This window comes from Colossoma macropomum, unplaced genomic scaffold (assembly GCF_904425465.1).
Source record: "Colossoma macropomum unplaced genomic scaffold, Colossoma_macropomum, whole genome shotgun sequence".
In the NCBI taxonomy this organism is placed as follows: domain Eukaryota; kingdom Metazoa; phylum Chordata; class Actinopteri; order Characiformes; family Serrasalmidae; genus Colossoma; species Colossoma macropomum.
The window spans coordinates 24,623,158-24,641,653 of record NW_023494801.1 but is presented as its reverse complement, the minus strand read 5'-3'; the positions used below and the strand labels follow the sequence as shown (position 1 = coordinate 24,641,653).

Below are 18,496 nucleotides of genomic sequence, written 5' to 3'. Positions count from 1 at the left end.
GTGCTCAGAACACATGTGAACACACTCAGTGCTCTATCAGTGTCCTCCAAGCTAATGCTGAATTGCTAGAGAAAGAGGGAAATGAGTTGCTGAACCATGCTAAGGGTTTGAGAGTGACAATAAGAGGAGCAGTTCTGATCAGGCCGGTCTTGCTGTAAACAGCTCCAGTAGTTGTCAAAGAAGGAAACATTTTTTCTGGGGGGCTATTCTGATTGTGCAGCTAAAGAAAAAACAAAAAACACAAATATATTAAATTATTCTAAATTAAAAGCAGTAAGCTGTTCAAAGAGCTGATGGTGGGACTTCACAAGCTGAGGTGTCCCAAGGTCTACCAGCATGTGAAAGGGACTCCAGTGTAATGCTGCACATATCAGTTGGGGTGCTGAATGTTGCCCAGGAAAAAAATTTGTCAGCAAGGCAGAAGATCTCAGGATAATGCGTGCTGCTAATGTGGCAAAACAGGTCATTGGAATTGTAAATGTAAAAAGAAGAAATTAAAGTAAGTAAATTGAGTTTAGAAAAAATCAGCCCAGTACAGTGGGTGGAGCTATCTTACCCAATGTGGCAGTTCAACTGTCAAAGCTTGTCCAGAAAGTAACTCAGTTTCCTCCCATTCCCACAGAGATGGACTGATTAGACTACTAATCAATAGCTACTGTGAGAGCATATTTATAGCCAGTTATACATGAACAAGACAGTAGGTTGTGTATGAAAACCAATGAATCATCATAAAAAAGTAAATGAATTCTTCAACCTTGGTTAAAGATTTAAAACTGCTGTTGGTCATTGATGCTATTTTTCAGCTGTACATGCAACGGGACTTTGAGCTTGAGAGACTAAACCTCTCTGTTTTTTGTAGTCCAGGTGTCAGACTCTTTTATTAAGACTTATCCTAAGTGTAGATTTATGTAGATACTTGCCATAGTGCTATAGTGATAAGAAAACTGGGCAAAATGTGTGCATATCTCTTGGTAAATAATATAGGCATCATAAAATGTAACATTAATATATTCAACAATATTCAATAATATTGTTTAACCGAGCCATCGTGTAAATAGTATTGTATATGAATGTACAAAAAGAAAATCTGGGGGAGCCAGTTGGAATGGGCCTGATGCAGCTGATGAAATTAATAATAGTAGTATCAATAATTTTAATTATTGTTTGCTTGAACCTCATTCTGTTCTGTATAGGTTGACTTATTCATAGACCAACAAATAAAGGAAACTGTTTTAATGGATGGAGGACTATAATGGGAGCAGTAAGGTGTCACGTGTGACTGTGTGGCAACTGCAAATAGTGTACAAGGCTCATGGGTCAGGTAGGATGGTTCCTTTACAGAATTTTGCTTGGGGCCACAAGGAGGTCAGGACCAGCTCTGGCTATTTTCATCCCCTTTTGTTAATTCCCATCCACTCCCATCTGTGGATCTTTCTTAAATTTCAAATGGACTAAAATTACATTTTCTTTACTTAATGTAACCCACAAGTTAGCTAGCTAAAAAGCAATAACAACCCAGCAAAAACTTCATAGTCAGCTATGTTAACCATAATTTGGCACAAATTCATACTGTAGCTAAGTATCATCACCTTGTAATTACTTACTGTTTCACTCTGTACATTAAATATTTTAAATAAGGCCTGATGTTCATCTTAGCAAGCTTTTGGCTAACACTCTACAAATTCACATTGCACAAGCCTCCTGTTATTCTTCAGAATATAGTTTAGCTTTTGTTTCAACACTGCCCTTCCACATTTAAACACACCAATTTCAGGATAAAAGAACAAAAGACATTCCAAGTTTTTTTATTTGGCTTAGTAATTTGTACCACATTTTGTATTTAAAATGAAACAAATATTATGGGACTAATGTGCACAATGTCAGCTTTAAATTATACATCCCTATTGTGTGAACAATATGGGAGTCAGAACACACCTACCATGTTTATTACTTGTTTACAAATCTTTTGCTGGGCTTGTTTTCCTGTTTGTTTTGGGGGCTTTTTTTGTTTCAGGAGTTTCAGAAGTTTTTTCTCCAGTAATCAGCATTCATCCTGCTGATGCTGTTGGCAGTCACATCTTTGAAAGACAAAGGAGCCAGTTCCCCTGGAAGCCATGCTACCATATTCCACTGATGGTAGATGGTATGTTTTGTAGATGATCATGGACTGCATCCTAAACGACCACAGTAGCCTAAACACCTCTCCGAACAGCTTTTAAAAGAACTGTTATTACCTATTCATGTAGAGCTCTATCCCATTAAGTCTCCTCCTGTCATTTCCATATTATTTTGGAGCTATAAAGGCTTATCTGCAGGCTGGGCAGCATGCAGGAGTGGGAGAGCTATGTTCCAGGACCAGGCACAGGAAGGAAGGGGCCCTAGGGTGATTAATTTCTATTGGGTGCTTTCAAAAAGAGCAAGAAGATTTTTGGAGACCAGGAGTACTCTCCTAGGAGGATACCATAGCAACAGAATGAAAAGAACTAGACTCCTGGTGCACAGACTATCAGAGAGTATAAGAATAGGTTTTTTGTTTGTATTCTTTACTGTGTACTTTCAGCCAGCCTTAACTGTGTGGTGATTAAGTAGGCACAACTAGGAAATAAGGAATTACAGTCAACTACGTTATAAAAAAAAAAAAAAAGTTTCACGTTTCATTAATAAAGACTTTTCCTAAAACAGTTAAACAGTCAATCAAACTTACCAAGACCCACTTAATGACAAAGGTTAAATTCCTAGTCTTAAAGATGCAAATATCAATCTTTATAAGCATTGTGAAATTGAAAATATGTATGTACTGAACCTTTTTCAACACCGTATTTAACCTTATTCATTCAATTCATAACCTTCTAGCTTGTCGTACTTCTTTGAGATACAAATAAATCAAAGTACAGTGGTTCTAAATAAGAAAACAATCACCTTTATGAAACAGTTCTGGTTAAAATTTTTTAATGGTTGGTTTAATCATGTGTCTAACAATAATAACACTACACCATTACTTTGTAGTGTTAGATGGGAAATGTAGCTGTATGTTAATATGATAAATGATCATTCTGAGACTGTGCCTAATGCAAAGTGTCTATGTATAGCTATGTTGTATTGCATGATGAACATAGAGAACATAGGAAAGATGTAGTTGCCATATACTGGATTGCTATGAATAATTATGACAGAAGTCATGCAAAGAAGTCTTATATTTGTCTATATTTGTGCAATATTATAGCTGTACATGTGTAGATTCCTTTTGACAGATTACAGAAAATGAAAAACAGACTTGTGAGGAAAATTAAAAAACACATAAAAACATACATGAGGTATGATATCAATCAATGTGTCATTCCTAAGAAAAACTGATTGGCTTGAACACACTTAACTATTAGATTAAAAGAGAACAATGACATCAAGCACTGCTGCATAGTGGGAACAGATACATTAAGATGACACATATCACAAATTAAGACACTTCTCATATATGTAAGTACAACTTCTGAGATTATCATTTACCACCTTTTATATAGAGTTCATTAGAGGCTTCAACCAGGGAAGGAAGCGAGACACTTTCTGAAGGACATAACCATTCTTGCAATCCATATTTTGAAACTGGCTCACCATGCCAGTGAGGAAGAAGACTTCTCGGTACAATGTGAGGACAGGGCTGCCAGGGCCAAAAATGCAGTCAGCCTTAGGACGTGGCAGGGTGCATGCCATCTTGTTAGTAACCTTGAAAACAGAAAAAATAAGGCTATTACACCTTTGTACATGTTCACTGTCAACCTCAAAATGAAAACTGTATTATGGATGGGCAGAAGTAGTTGACTGAGTTCTCATAATCACCTATTAAACTTGTAATTTGTGATTTTATTTTGTGTTTCTAAGACCAAAGAGAAAATCATATTCCCAACATGTAAAAATAATAAAAGTTATAATAAATTCCATGGTATTATAGTGCAGTCTGTGGTCTCACTAGCAGCAGTGTTTGTAGGCAGCTGATTGTACTGGACACACAAGTACTGACATGGATACTGAGACAGTCTTATATGCTTTGGACACATATTGAACATGTTATTCTGAACTATTGAAAATGTAACATCTGATAAATGTCATTATTTGTGAAGTTTTCCTATTTTTTAAAAATATTTTTAAAGATTTGCCTTGCTTTCATGTGTGTAGCAACTCAAGTTGTTGTAGGTTGTTGTTGCCCTTAAATCAGAATAATCCACAGTTCTTTTAATTTTGTAAATAAATACATTCAAAAACCCCAAAACTGTTGTCCTTTAAGTCAAATAGAAATATAAATAGAGGTCTTCTACTTTTATTCAATGAATATATTTTACAAAGAGCATCTCTGCTTTAACTCAAGTACAGGATTTGAAGTGAATTTTATTTCAAAATATTACAACCCCATTTCCAAAAAAGTTGGGACGCTGGGCAGAATGTAAATAAAAATACAATGCAATGATATGCAAATCATATAAACCATATTTTTAAAGGAAAATACTACAAAGACAACATATCAAATGTTGAAACTGAGAAATTTTATTTTGAATTTGATGCCAACAACACGTTCCAAAAAAGTTGGAACGGGGGCATGTTTACCACTGTGTTTCATCACCTCTTCTTTTAACATTCTGTAAGTGTTTGGGAACTGAGGAGACCTATTGCTGTAGTTCTGAAAGTTTAATGTTTTCTCATTCTTGTTTGATATAGGTTTTGAGCTGCTCAACAGTTTGGGGTTTCCTTTGTCATATTTTTCATTTCTTAATGTGCCAAATGTTATCAGTGGGTGCAGGGGTGTAAAGAGTACTGAAAATTCTTACTCAATATATGAGTACTGTTACTGTAGTGATAATTTACTCAAGTATTAGTAAATAAACTACTCAAGTAAGAGTAAATGAGTGCTTAATTAAAAAACTATTTAAGTACTGAGTTACTTCGTATTTCCGCTGTCATAACCTGAAAATATTTCTGAGCTGACTCTGCAAAATCACTGGAAATAATCTGTACAGAAAAACACTAAAGTAAAACATGATAATATGTGGGGAAAAGTTCTGAGAGCTGAAACTGATCACAGTCTGCTCTGCTAGTGCACATTTACACACCTTTCTGTGAACTGTGTAAGGGACAAGGTTTACATTACACTGCATGCATTTCATGGTTAGATGATTAAATAATGTCCTAGTTTATCTGTTTCCAATGAAGTATTTTAGAATCCCTGAAAGACTGTGCAGAGGCTGTTACTGTTTAATTAAGTTTATTTAAAAGAAAAAACTATTCAAAATAACAAGTATATCGCCTAATTAATAATATAATTTTAGTGAGAGTCCTGCTGCCTTTCAGCTCCCTGGACTCTAGCTTACATTAATAGGTGTGAACCTCTACAGACAGCAAACACATTCACAGCCTTCAAACTGTATATTTTCACTAATATCAGTTCAGAACATTTCTACCGTTAAAATCAGTAGCAACATCAGCAATTTACCCAGCTTTGATTTTTTACTGTAATATATTTCACTAATAATCATGCTGATCACTTCATACAGAACCAGATATTATTACTGCATTTCACAGCTAAACAGCTACACAGTGCACTGATAACAAGCTGAGTGGTCTTTAGCCCAGAGGACACAGTGTACATGATTTCCAAAAACAATTTCAAATGTTGATTTGTCAGACCACAGGACACTTTTCCACTTAGTCCATTTTAAATGAGCTCAGGCCCAGAGAAGGTGTTTCTGGGTCCTGTTTATGTACAGTTTCCTCTTTGTGTTTTAGAGTTTTAACTTGCATTTGTGGATTCAGCGAAAAAACTGTTTTCACAGACAGTGTTTTTCAGAAGTGTTTCTGAGCTCAAGCAGTGATTTCCTCTACAGAATCATGTCTGTTTTTAATGTAGTGCTGCCTGAGGGCCCAAAGATCATGGCCAGCAAATACTGGTTTTTGGCCTTGTCCCTTGCACACAGAGATTTCTCCATATTCTCAGAATCTTTTAATGTTATGTATCATAGATGATGAAAAGCAAAAGTTCTTGCTATTTTACACTGAGAAACATTAATCTTGAGTTGTTGTACTATTTGCTTGTGCAGTCTTTCACAGAGTGGTGAACCCCTCCTCATCTTTACTTCTGAAAGAATCAGCCTCTCTGGGATGCTTTTTTGTACCCAGTCATGTTACTGACCTGTTGCTAATTAACCACCAGGTGTTTTTTTTAGCATTACACAACTTTAACATCCTTTTGTTGCCCCTGTCCCAACTTTTTTGGAACGTGTTTTTGGCATCAAATTCAAAATGAGCATATATTTTTCAAAAACAATGAAATTTCTCACTTTCAACGTTTGATATGTTGTCTTAGTACTATTTTCAATGAAATACAGGGTTTAAATGATTTGCACATCATTGCATTTTGTTTTTACTTACATTTTGCGCAGCGTCCCAACTTTTTTGGAAATAGGGTTGTAAAATGGTAACTGCATATACTAATATGTAGCCCCCTGTCTTGCATATTTTTTGTGTTATCTCTGCTCTAACACAACGGATTCAATTAATCAGCAACAGCAAACCCTTCTTGAATTTAAGTGAGCGTGTTAGTGCAAGATAAACGCTAAATATGCACAAAACACTTACTTGGTGAGTCTTGGAAGGTTTTTTGTTAAAAGTTGGCAAGAACCAGCTACTTTGACAAGAAGGAGCCATGTGACTGACATACAAAATGACCAACCACAGACCATTTCTGAATGACAACATAAGCTCTGCTTTGTTTCTATTATTAAACTGGTGCTGTAAATAAAGCTCAATATAAATTTCAAATGTCTTCATTGTTAATTTTCAAGTAGTCAATAGACCTTTTTTGTTAAGAGTTCTAAACCAGGAAATTGCATCACTATACTGTACAGCTGAATTTTATTGTTATTAAACTAATCTACTAACCTGGCCAGAGTGACGCTCCACACAAGTTGACAGTTTGTTGTAAGACAGGTGATTTAGCATAAGGTTTCCATGAAGCTGTGATGAATCTTTCCAGCCAGTAACCACACCCATGTGCTCGCCTGACATCAACACACTGTCTGCAAAGTCTCTATCGGGAAGGCAAACTGGCAATACAGTCTTCTTAAAGATAATCCTGTCTTTCAGTTCCACCACAGCAAGGTCATTGTCTGGTTTATCTTCCATGTAAAGAGGATGCACATGGACTTGCTTTACATAGAGGCTCTGCTCTCCAGGTTCATAAGTTGGCAACCTCTTGCCTGTAGAAGAAAACATACAGAAATTTGTACACTGTTTAATAGAAGTAACAAAGAATTAGCAAACATTATTTGCACTTATATTACAATGAAAAGTAATTAATTCAAAATAAATTTAAAAATCTTTGTTCGTACCACTTTACAACAAGACTACCCTCATTGATGGTTTATGAATGGCTTACAATTAGTTTATTGATATTCTATAACTGAGTCATAAACACCCTAAAAAATATTAATAAACAGTTATAACACATATCTAAAAAGGCAACAAGGTAACCTGTTACTTTGCAAATAATGAGCCCATGATGATATATACTGTTAAACCTTAGATCCTCATTGTTTATAATATTTTTTTTTAAGATTATTAACCATTGCCTTGGTGCCTCTCAAGGATTCTTCCCCTTGCTTTTTCCTTGCCATTGTTGCCCTAGGCTTGCTCAGTGGGGCTTGGAAATAGCTGTTCTGTAAAGCTGCTTTGTGACAACGCCTGTTAAAAAAAGGACTATTTAAATAACTTGACTTGATTTTTCTTGACTTGGTTACTTATCTTACTTTGAGTTCACATCAGACAGCATTATACCTGTCAGTTTCATCAGCTATTCATATTCATCAAATATAACAGGTCACTGTTGCCCTTTTAGTCATGCGCTATACCTCTTTGTTGTATTTAAGACCTAATTAATAAACCATTAAAAAAATAATAATAAACCATACATAAATCCTTTATTAGGGATGACTTATTATAAAGGGGTACCAATTTGTTTTACTTTCCAGTTATATTTTTGTTTTCAAAATGCAGCCACTGCAAACAGTACCCATTTTATACTGTACATAACTGTACATAAGTTGGCATAAGTGCTTGTTACTCACCCACAGCCACTTGAAAGTCAATATACTTGCGGACACACTGTGCAGTAGTCAAAACAAGGTTCTCCTTGAGGATGACACCGCTGCAAAATCCATTTGAACCACTACTACGCAGCAAAGCCTTTATGATGACAGAAGGATTACACAAATGGCTGCAAAGTTTGCATGTCACTCTTTTTTATTAGAAATGTTAACTTATGCTAAGTGTTTGAGGATTTGTACCTGCCAGGGGCACTCTTCAACATTGCAATTCAGTCCTTGATAGTCAGACTTTAAGTTGTTGGACTGCCTGTTTTCCCACTGCCTCAAACTGCTCACCCTCCCACAAGGAAATGGCACTGAAAAAAAAAAACCTGTATCAACCATTATTTGTCTACAGAACACTTGTAAATAGCCCACTTGACAATATAATAAATTGCAACCTTGCATGAAATATACTTATTGTCAAAATAATATAATCAATCAATAACATATATAATATAAACATAATATAATTCTATAATAACTAATAATACATAAGTACATAACTATTAAAACATCAACATCCATACAGAGGGTGGATAAAATTATGGAAACGCCTAACAATGTATACATATCAAAGTATGGAAGCAAATCATTATCTAAAAACATGGTGGTTGAAGAGTTACTCATATGTTAACAGATGAGGTGAAGAAGAGAAATATAGCCACTTGTGATGCTTAATGTCTTTACACTGGACCCCATGAGAAAGTGTTTAATCTGAAGTTTTCTGATTTATCAAACTGGTTGATAAAAATGAAGCTGAACTTTGCCTCCTTCTCATCAGCTTCTTTTTCAGATTTTCCATTCCACCTTAAACAGTGCAGTAGTTACATTCTGGTGCCACAAAGCGTTGCACCAAAATGTTACAGCAGAACTTGGAACTTGGTGGAGCGGAAAATTCTAAAAAGAAGCTAACTTCAGCTTCTTTTCATAAACTAAGAACGGTGGCTGAAAGTGAGGTTGGATATCTTCCACAAAGTAAGCATCAGAGGTGAATATATTGCTCTGCCATCAGCTCACCTGCTAATACACTACGTGAATTGAGGATGGTTGCAGAATTAAGCTAGCTAAAAGCCATTGTTAATGCCAGCTAAAGCTACATTCCAAAAAAAGCCCCCATCTGCTGTTTTTATCAGCTGGCTAACATGATCCAGCTCACTGTATCACACATATATATCAACAAATTTTGTAATATTCATTTTTAAAAAGGAAAGCAGGACATTAGAGACCCCATAGCTGAATAGACACACAAACATTTACAATCACACACACTGATACCTAGGTGATAACATGCAAACTCCACACAGAAAGGACGCTGATCACCCAGCTGAGGAATTGAACTCAAGTCCTTCCTGCTGTGAGGTGACAGTGCTACCCAGTGTATTGCTCTGTTTACACCATCTTCTGAAGATAGATTGGCCACCATGTTTTCAGATAAAGCCTTTTTAACTGAGCATGCTGTTAGCCCCACCCTGACAGGATGACTGACAGGTTGGGAAGACCATGAAATTGGCAATGCAATCTGATTGAAATTGCATTTTGAAAGGCATTTTAACACAGAATAAGTGTGGTAGGTGAAAATATGCAATTGCAAAGAAGAAAGGCACTGTAAGAGAGGCACTGTTTCCCATTTACATTTTGCCAAAATTTGCCAAAATCTATGCAGTTATAAGACAAGTAGTGGTTGTGAAATAAGGAAGTAAAAAATATAGCAAACAAAAAAAGGGGAAAAAAGTTTGTCACACTATATATCCAAAAGCATCCAGGCACTTTTTCTAATTAGTGAATCCAATTGCACACACAGCTTGTATATTCTGGAGTAGCCACATATGAGCCTAAATTCACCATGTTTAGTGCCTAGTGGCAGCTAGAGAAGTCCCCAGCATTGGTCTGAAAAGAAGTGAAATGTTCCCTGTAGCGATAAAGTGCCATTGATTAGCTTTGGGATTAGCTTGAGGCTGCTAATACCCTTGATTTTGGAAAAAACATTAAAAGAGGAAGTGTCCACAAACCCCTTTCTAAATCCAGAGCCCTTTTCTCATCATCTTTCAAGGGTGACAATTACTCTGAAGGGCACTGTTTTTTAATAGCATTTTCATTTTTCAAATGTTTTTTGTATTATTGTGTTATGTATAATTCTATATTTTCATTGATCAGAATGTCTTGACTATGCGTACTAGACAGCCAGAAAGGGCAAATGGTACTCACCAGCAGGCACACATTTCTCTTTCTGCTGCAGCTTCCAGCCATGGGCACAGGAACATTCATATGACTGGAAGCCAGGCTTACAAAACTGGCTACATCCTTTGTTCTTCTCTATGACACATACTGTCTGATCTGAGTGAGAGACAAATAATGATCAAAACAAATAAATCAGGCAAGGGACAAAATACCATAGTAAAAGAACTATTCATAGAGAAATATCAACGTCTTTGCATTTTTGTCTGCAGTCGTGAATACAATCACCAACTACAAATGGCTGTTGTTAAGAAACAAATGTGCATCTTATCACCTTTAGACAAGTTAGCATTTCCTTTTTCATACCTGTCTCACAGTGGACTCCTGAAAATCCCGATTTGCAAATACAGTCATAACCTCCAACACTGTCTGAGCACATGGCTCCATTTTTACATGGCTGATCAGCACACTGATCTCCGTCTGTAAAATGACACAAAGAAAACAAACAAACAAAAATGACAAATATGTAGATATGTTCAAAAGTTTATAGACACATACTCGTCCATTGTTTCTTTTGAAAATCAATGGTATTAATTAGAAGTGACATCTACAAACTGTTGAACATGTATTTTGTGTATTTTGATCTGGAGAACTGACCCTGCAAAAACAATTTTAAGTAAACAATGTGAATTGTATACTCTATATTAGTGGTAGATTCTGTTTCTGTTTCTGTTAATAGGACATTTTTTCTTCATACCTGTTTAATTTTATATCCCTCACAGTAAACTAATTCTATGGTATTATCTAAAACAACATCTACTTACCAATGTACACAGACCAGAAGATATCCTTCAGAAAAAAGAAAGTCTATATTTAGTTACATGCAATAGTTAGATGGTTTAAAAGCTACATACAACAAAATTCACATACATTCGTAAGAGTTGCCTGAAACTCTTTTAAAAGAGTGCCAATTTAAAATGGCACGTACCAGCTTAGGGGAGAGCAGAGCATATTTTGCTATTTTGCTCATTTTAACTTGCTAAAACAAAATAAACCTAAAACAACTTACATCATAGACTGAGGAACAAGATTTAACATTTGCTAGAGAATCCAACAAACTGTAAACTCAAATTTGTTTTCTAATTATAATAAATGAAAAAAATAACAAATAGATAAAAATATCTTTGCTTCAAAATAATGATAATTAAAAAATAGTTACTGTTTTACCACAGCAAATATTAGCATGACAAAATAAAATATATATTGTATTAATCTACATATAAAAAAGTAAAAAGATTGTTTTGAATTTACTGGGGATGTGTGACTGCGCTCATTGTTTACTTACAAATTTACAAAAAAAAAGTTTCTTTCATGATATAAAACAAAAGTCATCAGAATTTTGCTGAATTTTTGAATGTCTGTCAGATACCTTTTAAAATTCTCAGATTACGTTGCTATAGGAATATGAGAATGTGTCCAAAAGCAAGTCTTAATTAAATCTGTTAATGGACATTATAAATGTATTACATTTTACCCTCAATAAGATTGTACACTGCTCTCCACTATATGGTACTGTTTTTTAGAATGGAGAAGCTGAATGAAATGCAATCCCAGAGACTCACAGTGCGATATGTGTCCTCAAACACCTCTCTTGCTTCTTCATAGCTGCAGACCTCTTCAAGACATTCCCTCTCGAGGCTGGCAGGGAGTGTATTTTCCTCATCTCCTGCGTTGGCTCTCTTCTGACGGCTTATGACTTCACTGGCCTCCTTCTGGTCCAAAAACACTGTGCCTAAGATGTATTACAGGATGAGGAGTGGTTTGTAATTGTTGATTGGCCAAGACATGTTTGCTTCATTAGTTTTGCATTGGATCTGCAAGGTTAATGTGACTAAAATGTAATGGAGGTCTATATCTTCCAAAACCAAATATATCTTGGCCAATCCACTATGTTTTCTGTAATTGTAATTATGTAAATTTGATTTTTAAATGACTAATTTCTTTAAATCCAAATGTCTGAATCTGTAGTGTTTCATTGGCTGATGCATTAGAAATACTCTTTGGTCAACAAAGTTTAACTATTGCTCTGCTTTCACATGTAATAACCTACTTTGAAGACTTACCAAAGCAAAATTACAGAGCATTAAGTGTCCTGTTGGATACTTGTCTTTTGTGGGAGGTGAAATAGCTCAATAAGAATCACAAATAAACTCTAACTTAACAAATGACTAGCCAGTGTTAGTGTTCCCAAAAATGTTACCATTAACTGCAATTAACTGTTTCATTTTATTATTGAACTAAATAATTATTAAAATAGCCAATCACATTCTTATTAAAATAGGAAAACATTTTTCTTAGATGTCTCTAAAAGGAGGCAGATGGAAAAGTGAACAACATACTAGTCCACAGTAATACTAACACATTCAGTGTTGTAACAGAAGTAATAAAAAGCTATACCTTTGCCGTTGATCTGACCAATGGTCACACAGCCCAGCGTAAAAACGAGAAAAAGCGCTGTATCCAGGAATCTCATTGTAGTCCTCTCTATTAAGTTGTAGTCTGGAAACCCCTGTTACTGAGATTTAAAGGTCATTACAAAACAGCTGTATAACTTAGCGATTACCCTTTGGTATTGATAGTAGTAACCCTGTCTGTTTCATTTCGAGACACTGGAAGAGTTTGACAGTCTATTTCATTTTGAGAAAAGGGCTGACGACGTTCAGAGACGCAAAGTCGCTTACTATTGTTAACAGAAAGAAAATAAAGAACTGCGCATTAAGTATTATCAGTGGGCGACAATATATTTAACACATCGTTAAAGACTATTACGCACTGCCCTAGTTGAATGCTGCATTGACTTGAGCTGCAAGAACTTACACAAATAGTCTAAACAACAAGGATCAGGCTAAACGAGCCATGCATTATATAGCCAAGACTGTTATTTTTCAAAAGCAGCGTGAAATGTATGTATAGATTTTTTATATTACAGCCTATAAAAGTTATAATGACAGCTACAGCGTACCGTTGTACGGCGCTATACAAGTAGTGTTTACATTGGTGCCAAACAATGTAGCATATTACGACGTAATCTATTATGGGCCTACACTAGCCTGTAATGTAAAATGTAACTGTCACGTCCACTTACCTTCTCAGAGTGCAAGGATGATATGACAGTTTCCTTAAAACAGTTGTGATGCTATTCGATTGTAGTATCGCTTGTAGAACGTTTTCTTTTTTGTCAATTTCGGCTTTTAAAACGCTATTTTAGGCCGCGGCTATGATACTGCCTCTCAAAACACTTGTGTTGTCCTCCCAGTTACAGTAATATTTCTTGTCAACCGCAGGAGGGAGCACTCGAGCTATCCAAGAATGCTGCACACCCTCCCTCAGAAATGATGCTGGATAAAAGGTGACCTGCCTGTTGCAGTCGGCAGCGGTGGAAGATGGAAATCCTTCAATCTGATTGTCGAAATAAGAAAAAAAGAGCTTGAGCTTAAATGTAGCTATGCAAGTTTTAAAAGTAAAAGTAAATATCATGCTGTATGTCACGTTTGCTCACATTTAAAAATGAGTCTACTTCCAAACTTTTAAATGTAAAATATAGTTTACAAACATGTAAAAAATCAGGAACAAACACCTAATTTATCTTTAGGAGTTGGGCTCGGCCCCTTAGTTCCAGTGAAAGGAACTATTAATGCTTTAGCTTACTAAGAGATTTTGGACAATTTCATGCTCCCAACTTTGTGGGAACAGTTTGGGGATGGCCCCTTCCTGTTCCAACATGACTGTGCATCAGTGCACAAAGCAAGGTCCATAAAGACATGGATGAGTGAGTTTGGTGTGGAAGAACTTGACTGGCCTGCACAGAGTCCTGACCTCAACCCAATAGAACACCTTGGGGATGAATTAGAGCGGAAACTGCGAGCCAGGCCTTCTCGTCCAACATCAGTGTCTGACCTCACAAATGCGCTTCTAGAAGAATGGTCAAAAATTCCCATAAACACACTCCTAAACCTTGTGGAAAGCCTTCCCAGAAGAGTTGAAGCTGTTATAGCTGCAAAGGGTGGGCCGACATCATATTAAACCCTATGGATTAAGAATGGGATGTCACTCAAGTTCATATGTGTGTGAAGACAGACAAGTGAATACTTTTGGCAATATTGTGTGTATATATATATATAAATGTTGGGATTCTGTGAAAAATGTAAATAAATGTAAATAAAAACAGAATGCAATGATTTGCAAATCTCATAGACCCATATTTTATTTACAATAGAACATAGAACACATATCAAGGAGAATCTAAATTATTTCAGCTAATCTGAATTTTAAATCATGAGTTATGTTGCATTAAGGTCAATTTGAAAAGTAAATTCACATTTAAATTCAACCAAATTAAATTAGGTATTTGAAAAATCTGCTTAAAATGTATACTTGAATTTCTTGGCTGAACTCAGCTGCTGGTTAATTTAGCTGAATGAATTGAGGTGGAACTTTGAAGTTATTTTTATATTATATATAGTATAGTATAGTATATTTGTTTACAGAAGGCGCCACTTAAATGTTGTCCGCTACTCTTGCCTTGCTGTTTGTGATTTGTGGTCCTATTTTGATGCAATGTGATCAGCTCTGTAGCTTTGAACCCAAAACAAGATGACAGAAAAGAGAGAGACAGAGCTCTGCAAAGTGAAAAACAAGAGCAGATAATTGCACCTGACACATCAACAGGGCCAAACGCATGTACATGAGATGTCCATAAAAATGTGGTGACATTTCATCCTAAATCAACATTTAGTTGACTAGGGTTATGTATGATTGCACTTAGAGTTGAAACGGTTACCGGTTTCACGGTAAACCGCGGTAAAATTAATGACGGTTAGTAGTACCGTTTGAACTTTAAAGTATCGTTAAAACCGCGGTCGATTACCGCGGTGTGAAAACCTCGGAGATTCAGAGATATTTCAGCCTTCTAAGAAGACCAAGTCTGACGTTTGGTCATGTTTTGGGTTTTATAAGAATGCAGAAGGAAAGTTAATTGAAGATGACCACCCTGTCTGCAGAACAGGCCTAAAGAAAACAGCGGCGAAAGGGGGCAACACATCAAACCCTACGAGTCATCTTCGCGACCACCACCCGCTACTTGCAAGAATGCAAGGTTAACTTTAACGGAAAAGTCTGTGGGGACTTCAAAATAGAAGAAATGTCATGGTTTGTGTGGTTTAACTTATGCTTATGGTTCGTTAATAATATAAAATGAAGCTTTTAGCGTCAAAAAAAGAAAAAACAATCGGTGAATCAACTGTGAATCGAAACTAAAGCTTTTAACACATTTCTGTGGAGCAGTGTCTCCAAAATGAGCTCTGGAACGAGACGCTGCAAAAGTTCAATCTGCACAGCTCCGCTTTCTCGCTTGCAGTGTTTACTTTCTGAGAAGAGAATAACTCCGTCTCAAATCACTCAGTGTCCCCTACATAGTGCGCTACTGTTCAAACAAGCACGGTCATCATTAACCAGCAGCTGAGTTTTAAATAGGGAATTTGTAACCTGTTGTTAATGTTGATTATAGATGACTTAGTCGAACATTTCTTGCACTCTTTGAGTGAAGGATTTGCTTTTTCATGATCCACGAAGTGCACTACATAGGGAAGATAGTGTGCTTTGAGACGGGACCTTGCGCGAGTAAACGCTGTTTCAGAGATTAAACTTTAGGAGTGTTTCTGTCGCAGCACAGATGCATGTTAATTTTATGTTATGTTTTAGTTTTAAAATGCTTTTAGAGAAGCAGCTCCACAGGTGAACTCACACTGAGTGAGTTCTACACTGTCTGCAGCTCACAGCACGGTCACGCAATTCCTCTGTGACTTTGTTTTTCCTGGTGCACTGTATTGATGAGGGGTACAGCACCACAACGGCACAATATGCTGCAATTGCAGTTAGGAAAGAAATCCCCCGAGTGCAACACGTCTTAGAAGTAGTAATTTTCCATTAAGACCCACCTCAGAGTTGGTCGCGTTTTAATTCTCTAGGGAAATCCCTAGTTATTGTAATTAATAATAATAATAATTATTATTATTATTATAACAGTAATAATAATAACAGTAATAATAATACATTTACTATTATTTTGTTTACAGAGTATTACAAGTATTGTAAGTAATACAAAAGTAATACTAAAAATGTATTGACCTTATTTTTTAATGTTTATGCAAACAAAAAGTGCATATTGCTGCCAATTCTATTTGTGTTAATATAAAAGTTGGTGAAATGAATTTCAGTTTGTGTATCAGTATTTATATATTTTTTTATTTTACTTTTCAACACATTTGAACAATATCGCGATAATACCGATAATCGTGATAATTTTGGTCATGATAATCGTGATATGAAATTTTAATATCGTTTCATCTCTAATTGCACTAGACAAGTTTAAGTGTTGGAAACCATCAACCATAGAGCTGTCAACAAGCTCAGAAGCTTCAAGCCGTGCTCTATTACAATTTAAGGGTTCTTCAATAAAACTTACATTACATACATTATGTGGAGTCTCTTCAAATTTTAAAAAGGTCCTTCAGACACATCTCTTTAGAACATGGTACTTTAACCATCCATTGAAAGCTTCTTTGAGGAACCAAAAGAGATTATTCTATTGCATTGCACAAAGAACCTTTTTGGCAACTTTATTTTTAAGAGTGCATGAACACATCTCTATTGGTCATTCTGTCAAAATTGCTTCAAAACATGTCCACAACTATTTGCCTCTCATAAGCATCATGCAGATAAACAAAATTAATATCATTTTAGATAAATCATAGCTAAGGATGGTACAGCAAAAAGTTCAAAGAATTCATTTTTCTGTTTTAAATTAGTTTAAATTAGAAAAAATTAGTTTGTATTACTTTTAACCTTTGAATCTCTTTACTTTAATATTTTCCTTGTAAACTGTTTGAGTGTAAACCAAACAACAAAATGTTATGAGGCACAAGTAAAAATAAAAAAAAAAAACTCTTTGGTTGTCAGTGTGTTGCAATAGTGAAATAAAATAGCAAAATACTATATTTTGTAAAATATAAATGCTTTGATAATTAACTTTAAAATAATTTATACCTTACAAATAAAGATTGTAAAAAGAAAAGTTGTAAAAAAAAGCATTGTTTTCCAGATTTATCTTCAAACTTTACTGTGTTTTGGTAAAGAGATCAAATTATAACTGGAAAATTTTACTAAAAATGAATTTAATGTCAAAAAATCATAAAGGTTTGCTTTTTTATTTTTCAGCAGGGCATCATTGTTTGCACACTGATCAGCCAGATCATTATAACCACTGAATAATGTTGATTCTCTTGTAACAACGGATATTGTCTTGTAACAAGGTCTGGGATATATTGGACGGTAGGCGGTCAGTAGATTCTTGTAAACGATGTGGCAGAAATAGGCAGACGTGAAGACCTGAGCAACTTTGACATGGACCAAGTTGTTATGGCCAGATGACTTGGTTGGAGCATCACCGAAAAGGCAAGGCTTGTGGGGTTCAAGGATAGACAAACCACGAACCAGCAGCAGGGTGTTGGGTGCCCAAAGACCAAAACCCATCTGGTCCAAGCCAACAGAAGGGCTACTGTGGCACAAGTGTCAGACATTTTTAATAAGGGTTACAGGAGGAGTTCGTCACAACACACTGTGCATTGTACTCTGCTGCATATGGGGCAAACAAAATTAAGTGATGAGCCGCCCATCGTTCTCAGCACAGAGAGGTTCTTACGACCCTTAAAAATGCTTTTCCTGACCAAGGTCAGCCATTTCCTGTGTCATCTCAATCCATTTTTAGATCTTAGCTGTTTATATGATTTTATGGTAACATTTTGCTTTAAGTGTCACAAATATGAACCACAAACCAGTGACAGGGTGTTGGGTGCCCAAGGCTCATTTATGTGCAAGGGCATTTATATGCAGGGGTACTTAAAACTAAACATAGTTTATTGTTCATTTAGCATTAGTTATTCATTGCTGATTAAGTGCTTAGCAATTAGTAATTGAGTGCACTATTATCTCATTAGTTTGTCATTACTCACTGCTGCTTATTACACAAGTGCACTTACTCATATGAAGAGGTAAGTTAGAGCCATTAATTATCCGTTTTGGCACCTCAAAATAGATACATAAAGATAATAGAGACATAAAGATAATAGTTAGAC

At 35.7% G+C, this 18,496-nt stretch overlaps 1 protein-coding gene across 2 annotated transcripts; it reads right to left on the bottom strand.

Annotated features, from left to right (window-relative positions):
- Nucleotides 1–2,932: 2,932 nt before the first annotated feature.
- Nucleotides 2,933–13,644, bottom strand: proza (protein Z, vitamin K-dependent plasma glycoprotein a). Of its 2 annotated transcripts, none has more exons than XM_036589631.1 (10): nt 13,450–13,644; nt 12,762–12,879; nt 11,927–12,096; nt 11,129–11,153; nt 10,671–10,784; nt 10,335–10,463; nt 8,328–8,443; nt 8,109–8,226; nt 6,925–7,241; nt 2,933–3,720 (listed from the first exon to the last, which is right to left on the bottom strand). In XM_036589631.1, the coding sequence occupies exons 2-10, from the start codon at nt 12,835–12,837 to the stop codon at nt 3,511–3,513; spliced, it is 1,275 nt and encodes a 424-aa protein (XP_036445524.1). In that variant the 5' UTR covers nt 12,838–12,879; nt 13,450–13,644; the 3' UTR covers nt 2,933–3,510. The 2 variants fall into 2 exon arrangements, with proteins under 2 accessions (XP_036445524.1, XP_036445525.1); XM_036589632.1 differs by having other exon boundaries at nt 12,762–12,873.
- Between the last annotated feature and the right edge of the window lie 4,852 nt (nt 13,645–18,496).

What these genes read in the sequence shown, in the direction of transcription:
- proza (XM_036589631.1), bottom strand. Translation starts at nt 12,837, where the DNA reads ATGAGATTCCTGGATACAGCGCTTTTTCTCGTTTTTACGCTGGGCTGT. An exon ending in TGGTCAGATCAACGGCAAAG is followed by an intron (nt 12,097 to 12,761) that starts GTATAGCTTTTT and finishes AATACATCTTAG; the next exon opens with GCACAGTGTTTTTGGACCAG. An exon ending in AGGAGTCCACTGTGAGACAG is followed by an intron (nt 10,464 to 10,670) that starts GTATGAAAAAGG and finishes TCTCTCACTCAG; the next exon opens with ATCAGACAGTATGTGTCATA.